The sequence below is a fragment of the Zea mays genome, chromosome 9 (assembly GCF_902167145.1).
Source record: "Zea mays cultivar B73 chromosome 9, Zm-B73-REFERENCE-NAM-5.0, whole genome shotgun sequence".
NCBI lineage: Eukaryota > Viridiplantae > Streptophyta > Magnoliopsida > Poales > Poaceae > Zea > Zea mays.
The window spans coordinates 108,904,078-108,912,778 of record NC_050104.1 but is presented as its reverse complement, the minus strand read 5'-3'; the positions used below and the strand labels follow the sequence as shown (position 1 = coordinate 108,912,778).

Sequence of the window (8,701 nt, the reverse complement as noted above, 5' to 3'; positions counted from 1 at the left end):
GCTATCTACCAAACCCTTGTATCGATCTGCCCTTAATCTGTCTTGGTTTCTACGTATGAAATCCAAACGAGAGCTCTCAACCTTGATGTAGCTGTCGACAGCGAACTGTTGGAAAAGACGCTTCCCATGAAGTATTGGATTGAATATACCTGGGCGAATTTGAAATCTGTAGCAGTAATAGTCACGTACAGACACACATAGATGGCTGGGTCGTTCTGCAAGATGCAAGTTGTAGTAATTAGTGTTGCTAAAAACATACTTAACAAAGGATTATATAAGACTCACAAAGAAACAACTAACCTGTATCGTCATCGTTTGCATCCCTTGTCCTGTGTTGGTCACGATACGCCTCTACTTCATCCATGGAAACATTGGACTTCGGAATATTTGCATGCCATCCAAGTTCACCTTTAGGGAAGAACAATGGGTATGATAGTGCATCATAGCATCCATGATATGAACGGATGTCGTGGCTTGACCTATCCTTCCCATGCAACATAACACTATTATTGAATTGACCTCGACGTTCACTTCCCTCAATCCAAACTGCAGCGACCTCCGAAGTGATGGGTGCATTATATAACTTCTGGTTCAATGTTTGGTCAAGGTTCAAGGCAATATGGTAGTCTTCAATGTTATCAACATGCCCCATACTCCTAAGGTGCTCAGAGTATGGGTTTCCCTTAAGTATCTCAACTAACTATTTAATAACTGCCTTGTCTTTATCAAGTTGCTCTTGACGACATTTACGATATCTATGCTCGAGGCTAGGATCATCATCGTAGAAGTAAAGCTCAAGGTGCTTCTGTTCCGCCCCAGCTTCCCTACCGAACGACCTTACGTTTTGGTACATCATGCCATGTGCACGGAACGTGTAGATACCACGATCCATATTAGTAGTCATATTGTCAAGGCAACAGTATAGAGAAGTGAATGAGAAATGGCCGTTAAAAAATCGAATGTTATCACGGAAGTGCCTCGCATCAGCATCTGCACACTCCCACAGCCTCCTAAGCTGAGATGGTGTCTCGAATGGGGCTAGATCAATCTGTCCATTACGACAACAAAATCCAGGTGGTTCATATTGAAACTTCTTTGCCTTGCAGTAGTCACAGTCAGCAACAGTGTTCAACAAATATGTTTCTTCAGGTATGTTACTATACACCTTGTCGTACGGGTCAGGTACGTCAGGGATAACAGTAAAGGCATCTTGTGTTTCATCAATATCGATATCCTCACCAGATTCACCATCTAAATTTGTGTTCGAAGAACAATGGATAAGACGTACAGGTCTAGAAACTTTCAAAGTCTATATTAAAAACATTACGCAAGTACCTTGCCCAGCGAATAGGTATCCTTCGTCTTCGTCATCTTCAAAAAGTACAGCTTCATCATCATCCTCTGTAAAGAGCACATCTTCAACATCATCTATTGTTTCACATGAATTTAGCCACTAAGAATATTTAGGGAATTAATAGTGGAATGGGCTTGTAATTACCATTAGTGGTGACATTTGGGGCTGCTTGGTGTTGCATCCCAATGTCTGCTCCTTCAGTCATATTGTTACTCTCCGTGTGAGGGAATGGACACAGACCGGTACTTTCTATTGATGGAAAGTTGTGTTAAGTCAGTTTACCACTATAATTAATGTGTCAAATTAATTAAGGATGGATTAGTAATTACCATTGTTGTTGATCTCTGAAACAGTCTGATGATCAATTTCATTATCCCCATCATTCTCCATTACACAATCCCTAGTTGCAGTAGCGAAGTTTGTTCCAATGGCTAAATGAAATTTCTGATTTTGACGAGACACCAGGGTCTGTCTTTGGTTGGACGACACATGACGTTTATGTCTTTGTCGTCTAGGAGACTCTGTCTTACTGTCTTTCTCGACATCCTCAGTCTGTGATGGATTAGGAACGAAAGGTGTTGGGCTTAACTCAGGGATAGCCATGCCCTCGGAGCTACATAGAGACCCATGAGGCGCTTCAGCATCTGTTGAACTCCACACAAGCTCCGGGGTAAACTTCGGGTCCTCAATGCCGATTAAGTCCTGGAGTTTAATTTCCCGTTGTCTTCTTTTATAGTTTTTCCTTGCCATCTTATTACATGATTCCCTATTACGCAATGCCCTTTGTTCTTTTGTTTGAGATGCAAATCAAGTTCTTTCTCGTATTCTCTTACGTTCCCTTGGATCTAAAACTTCTGAACTTTGATTGGAATCATGTTGATGACTCGTCTGACCCAATGCGACTTTAAAGTTGAAAATAGCAAAGGTCTTAGGTGTACATATAGGTTGAATGATGAGAGCTCAACCAACTAATGGTGCACGTTATCTAGAGTGTTACAACACGATATAGTTAAATAACATAACAGATAAATGTAATTACCTAAAGTGTTATCACAATGTACAGTCAGATTTTTGATGCTTCTGTCGCTTACAAACACCTGTGGACATTCATCTACACAATGTAAACATTGATTTAGTAGATAGTTGCAATAACAGTCATTATAACAGAATTTTAGTAGATATTTATATAAAAAATGATTATGAAACATAATAAATCTAACTACTTCTAAATAAAACATCATCTCAACCAACACCTGACAAATGTGTGGAAAGTTTTTCACTGCCAAGTCTTCTATGCACCTCAAATGAGTTATTCTTATGCAACCGATAAGAATCATCATCAACATCCTCAATTTCATTGTTTTGATGATTATTGTTGTCCTTGTTTGCAGGGATGTTGCAAACTACAAAGTAAACCCGAGAGAACATAAGAAAAGTATTACTTTAAAGATGAGTGACAGACGAGCATAGTTAATATACCTTCTGAATACTCATGGTGCATAACATTTCCCTTTTTTCGTGACTCACGACGCTTCTTCAATTCATTTTTCTTTTCAGCACTCATTGTAGCATATCGTACTCTTTCTCTTTCCCTCCTACGTTGTCTTGCATCATCACATCCTCCTAACACGTCATATACATTTCCATTATTAAACTTTGTTGTTCATTAACATATCAGAGAATGTAATTACCTGGAGTGGTATCACACGGTATAGTACAACCAATGATGCTTGCGTCGCTTATAGACACATCTGGACATTCATCTACATAAAGTAACCCGACAACACATAAGAAAAGCATTACTTTAAAGATTAGTGATGCACAGGTATAACTAACATACCTTTTGAGTGCTTATGGTGCTCAAGGTTTTCTTTTGTGCGTGACTCACGACGCTTCTTTAGTTCGTTTTTTTTCATCACTCATCGCTGCATATCGTGCTCTTTCTCTTTCCCTCTTACGTTGCATTGCATTAGCACGTCCTCCTGAACCATTGTTTTTTTTCCATTTTAAAACCTTGTTGAGAGCTCACATAAGGCATTTTATTAGTAGGTATACCTTCAAGGGTGTTGTTAGATAGTTCTCTTAATGGAGGACGAACATCGTTATTTTTGAATGGATCCATCTACGTCTTTCAGTTAGACACCAAACCTGTGTAGAAAAATATTAGTTCTATTCAGACTTAGACCAGATAATAACAAGACACGACAAAAAACTCCACTCAATTCGTGCGCTTAGCGTCGATTAAGGACAGACCGTCACCATCAATGCCATGGTGTGACGCCGCCTCCAAACATTATCCCCTGTTGTCCTCACCATGACATAAGTCGAGGAGAAGAGATCCCATGGGTTCTTAATCCCCTTCCCTCTTCCTTTCTTCCTTCTCACCCCACTGGTTTGAACCTCACCGGCCGAACAATATATCGTTGTATTTTATTAATATGACTGAATATAATGAGAAATAGGTAAATAAATAAATCACAGAACTTAGCATCAAACAAAGTCCCTTTGTCAATTTAAAGGTCTCAGAATTAGCAGCAAACAAATAGATTTTCCTACATCATAATGAAATTACAAGATTTTCTTATTAACGAGCAGTTTGTTGATTTCTTATGTAATTATAGATTTGCCATGTTAATTTGTTGTTTGCTACTTTCTTAGTCTATTTCTGTCGCCTTCATGATGTACCGGCATTTTTGCAATGCATTTTCTTTAACGTTCCTGCCATCTTTGTTGTCACTATCCTTTATTCAAACAGAAGGAATGAACTGGCAAGAACTACTACAAATGATTTCTTCCAAAAATTGCAAAGTGGAAATCTGGACATGTGAGATGTTCTCTCTCTCTTACACACACCATGGGCATGCATGGCGCACAAGGACACACACACACACACACACTTGCACTCATGATGACTCTCTCACTCAAACACACAGGTCACCCAATAATACGTGCATTCATTAAGAGTGTGTATTAATTATTACGCTTTTTTGTACTGCATAGCGGTCCAGGTTTGATGGGTTCGACAGTGAGCAAATCAGGAAATAATAGCAGTAAAAATCTAGATGCTGTGGAAGGGGATGGTAAAAAGGGAAACATGGAAAGGGTTCTGATGATTCATATTATGCTACTTCCAAGGCTCACCCAGTTAGTTCCGAGGTTCGTCGAATTCAAATTGACATTGAGCAAGCTCAAGCTCTCATCCGTAAACTTGATTCTAAGAAGGGTATTGAAAACAATGTTCTCTCAAGTAGTGACCATGAAAAGTCAGACATGAATAAGTCACATGGTTCAGTGGGGCCAATTGTTATAATACAAGGATCATCTACTGTGAAGGGTCTTGAGGGTGCTGAGTTGCTGGACACTCTTGTTACTTATTTATGGCGTATCCATGGTGTGGATTATTATGGTATGTCTGAGACAAATGAACCTAAAGGCCTAAGGCATGTGAAAGCTGATGCAAGGACATATATTGGGGCTAGCTCAAATGGTGCTGAATGGGAGAATAAACTTGATTCATTATGGCAAGACAGAATTCAAGGTCAGAATCCATTAGAAATGTTGAAAGGAAAGGAGAAGATTGATGGAGTTGCTACTAAAGTCTTGGATCCATACGTGAGGAAAATAGGGACGAGAAATATGGGTGGAAATATGGATGTGGAGCCAAGGGCTGCACGAAACTTTTCCATGCCGCTGAGGTTGTCCAGAAGCATCTTAAACTGAAGCATGCAAACTTGGTGGTTGATCTAACTTCAAAAGTGACAGAGGATATTTACTTTGAGAACTATATGAAGTATATGTTTCTGCAATCCCATTCGTTTAACTATTAAGTTAGCCAGGTTTAAAAATTGCAAGATAATTATGAATTTTTTTATCTCGAATGCTGTGACCCAAAGGCACCTGGTGGTACACCTATCATGCAGCAACCTGCTCCAGTAAGCTCCATCACTAAGTTTGTGTTGACTTGCAAATTATATTGTCTAACTGTTTGTACTGATCAATGTATAGAGGGAAAATATCCTATGCAATCACTTATCCTGGTGCAAGCATGCAATCAAGCAATCTGGTGCATCCGATCTAGATCTAATGATGACTGTTATTTTATATTTAACCCCTTCCACCTAAAACATAGTACCTATTTTACTTTTAACCCCTTCCATATGAAACCGTTGAATCTAGATTGGATGCTCTGGATAGTTTGATTGCACGCTTGCACCAAAATGAGTGATTGCACAGGATATGTCCTCATGTATAGAGGGGAAATGGAAGACAAAGACCACCAATAGGGAGTCGGCTGAGGGATGAGCGTGGCAATCATAGGTTCGACAGGAATGTTGATTCACCAACACGTGATGGGTCTGGTGAAAATCCCGACGATCCTATTTATGATTTGTTTGGTGATCCAGCTATGCATGGTGCCTTCCCTCCAGATATCCCTGCTCCCCTGGTTCTAATGTCTGTGCCTGGTGTTGGGTAAGCCTGCAACTTCTGCTTGCTGATGGGTTCATCCATTTGCAGGTAACACCATTTCCTAAATTCTAGCATTCTACATTTGTAAATGCTTTTTTGTCTCTTTTTACATATGTGATGAAAAGTTTTAACTATAGAAAATTCATAATAGTATAGAACTTTGCATTATTTTATTTTTATCATCATGTGAACCTATGCTGATATTGCATTCTGTTTAGTTAAGAACATTACCTTTTGTGCTCACCATCCAACTAAAATAATTCCTCTACTGCTCTTTTCCCCCATTGAAAGACTATTATTTTATATTAGTATGTCATTCACCTTCTTTATCTAACATATGGTTTGTAGATTGAAAGCCAAGATATGCCTGGGCTTAGCGTCAAAACACACCCAAATATCAATAAGGATTTGTTTATCAGTCAGCAAATTTTGGGAGCAAAAGATCCAAACAGGCCCTTTCCGAGTGGTCAAAAGGAAACTCCTCTGGTGAAATGGAGAATCCAGGGGATAGATGAGTATGGAGTAAAACTCGTTATAAGTAATTTCAGCTGCAAATTTGTTCTCTAGGTGTTCTCCATTTGAACCTATGGTTTACCATAAATCATACAGTCCATAGAACTATAATGAAAAGAGATGCAATAGATGCTGAACATTAGAGTTGCAGTGAAAGAAGGTGCATATTTTCAGTGGTTACCTGAACACCACTGGACCTGACAGCACGTTGAGAGGCTTTGCAGTCGTCCTTGCTCTCTGTCACGCGCGTAGTCCTTGTCTTCCTTGGAGTCGTGGTAAGGATATCCTGACAAAGATAGCGCTTACTGAGCAAGACTGACGAACATAAGTGTTAGGAGGACATCGGAGGAGTTACCAGACCTACCGGCATGTCGCGGTCGTCCACGCTCTCTAGGGAACTACTCCGGCTCTGGCACACACGCGTGCTCGTACACAGAGGAGAAGGCCTGACGCGTCGCACATGCTCACTAATTATCTTCATCGACTGTGTGCTGTCCCAGGCGAAGTGGAAGTCGTGCAGCCGATTGTGTCGTGGGAGTGGTGCGTGGGAGTGGGCGGAATCCGCTGACCAGGGGAAATGTGGTCGTGGGAGAGCGGTTGCTCCGATTGTGAGTGGATCTGCGGTACGGGGTGGTTGGGTGGGGCAGTGAAGGCCGCCGAGCTGGGGAAGGAGCTGTGGAAGCCGCCAGCTAGGGAGAGAGGCGGTGGAGGCCACTGGCTGGGGGAGAAAGCCGTCGTCGACCGCTGGGCTGGGGAAGCGGTTGGGGAAGTCACCAGCTAGTCGAAGAGGCGGTGAAGGCCGCCGGCCGGGGGAGAAGGCCGCCATCGACCACCGGGCTGGGGAACGAGATGTGGTAGCCGCCAGCTAAGGGGAGAGGCGATGGAGGCCACCGTCGGTGGAGGAGGACGCCTGGAGAACGAACATCGTGGCTCAGGGTAATCCGCCGCCGGATAGGAGTAAATGTGGTTGGCGTTGTTTGCTGAACACCCTAAAACGATACAAAAGACCTTTTTAGTTGAGGTTATATGTAATTCAATACAAGTCATGTTGGCTAGAGGGTGGAAGGTAGGAATTTTACTCAAGAGATCCATGGTTCAATCCTGAACCCCCTGTTGGAATGTTTGTTTTTGCTGCGCGGAACGGTGAGGCAGAACGGGGTGGCAGCCTACCCCCTTACATTCTTCATAGTAGTAGAGATTGCATACCTACTGTTTTTCACTTTGCAAGTTTGACAATCACAAATGGTGGAGTGCTGCGAGATTTTCTGCTTGTTACATCTCGAGTACATGGGTAGTGGACATTTGGGAATTATATTAAATAAAAATGCTTCTCAGGACCAGTTAGATGTCACCAGATGGATATCTTTTTAGAATTTTGTTATTGTGAATGTCTTTTGCCAATTTATTCTAGGTATATCTGTAGTGTGAAGAAAAAGTCAGCCTATGTGTTCACGGACTGAATATGGCTGCATCTGAAACTTTTTCTATGCCTTAAATGAAGATGCATGACATGATCAGGCAAAATTAATGCTAAGTTTATGTTGGCGGTAAACGAATTGCTCAATACTTTTGCATGTAACACCTAACTTCACGTTGGCACTTGCTGCTTGGCAGTATAACATAAGGCTTGCTTCTGTATTTCTAAATTGTACTTGTTTATATTAGTTGACATGGGCAGGTTTCCAATGGATCAAACTCAAAGATGGGTTACCTTCGAATTCTAACATTGGGTAACTATAGTTGGCCTTTTGGTTAACATCAATTCTTCGGTGCCATTTATCTTCCTAGTTCTAAAGTTTGTAATATCTTTACTGAAACCACAGCCCACAGTACCTTCACTAAATCCTGAGCACATTATTTTATCATTGTCACTATCTATGGTTAGACCTGAAAGTTTGGGCCGGGCTATTTTGGGCCGCCCAGGCACGGCCCAAGAAAACGGGTTCAAAGCACGGCCCGACACGAAATATATTGGGTCGTGCCAACACGGCACGAATACAGGGCTAGGCTGAGCTTTGATTTTCAGCTCATCGTGCCACCTGGCCCGGCACGAGTGATTGGGCCGTGCTCGGGCCGGCCCGACAGCAAAAAGGCCGGTAAAAACGTGACAACAAAATTATATTGGGCTTCGTTATATATATATGTTGTTCTCTTCAAAATGGCTTGCTTGGTTGTGGGTCGTGCCTGGGTCGGTCCGACCCAAGACAAGCACGACGTGCTTTAGTGCCATGCCAGGCTTAGATTTTAAGTGTTTGGCCCAGCCCGACCCAAAAATATTAAGGGTCGTGTCAGCCCAAAGACTTAAGGCCCAAGGCACGATGGGCTCGTACCGTGCCGGCCCGGCCCGACCCGACCCAATTTTCCGGT

General features: G+C 41.9%; 1 protein-coding gene and 1 pseudogene across 1 annotated transcript; one reads left to right on the top strand and one right to left on the bottom strand.

Moving 5' to 3' along the window:
• Positions 1-2,418: 2,418 nt before the first annotated feature.
• On the bottom strand, positions 2,419-3,476 carry LOC103640158 (uncharacterized; the record flags this gene model as incomplete). Its single annotated transcript, XM_008662791.1, has 5 exons — positions 3,410-3,476; positions 3,046-3,117; positions 2,834-2,977; positions 2,608-2,757; positions 2,419-2,465 (listed from the first exon to the last, which is right to left on the bottom strand). Coding segments are annotated over exons 1-5 (480 nt in total), but the record flags the coding sequence as incomplete, so codon positions are not given.
• Positions 3,477-4,030: 554 nt separating this feature from the next.
• On the top strand, positions 4,031-5,828 carry LOC103640157 (serrate RNA effector molecule-like; annotated as a pseudogene).
• Positions 5,829-8,701: the final 2,873 nt, after the last annotated feature.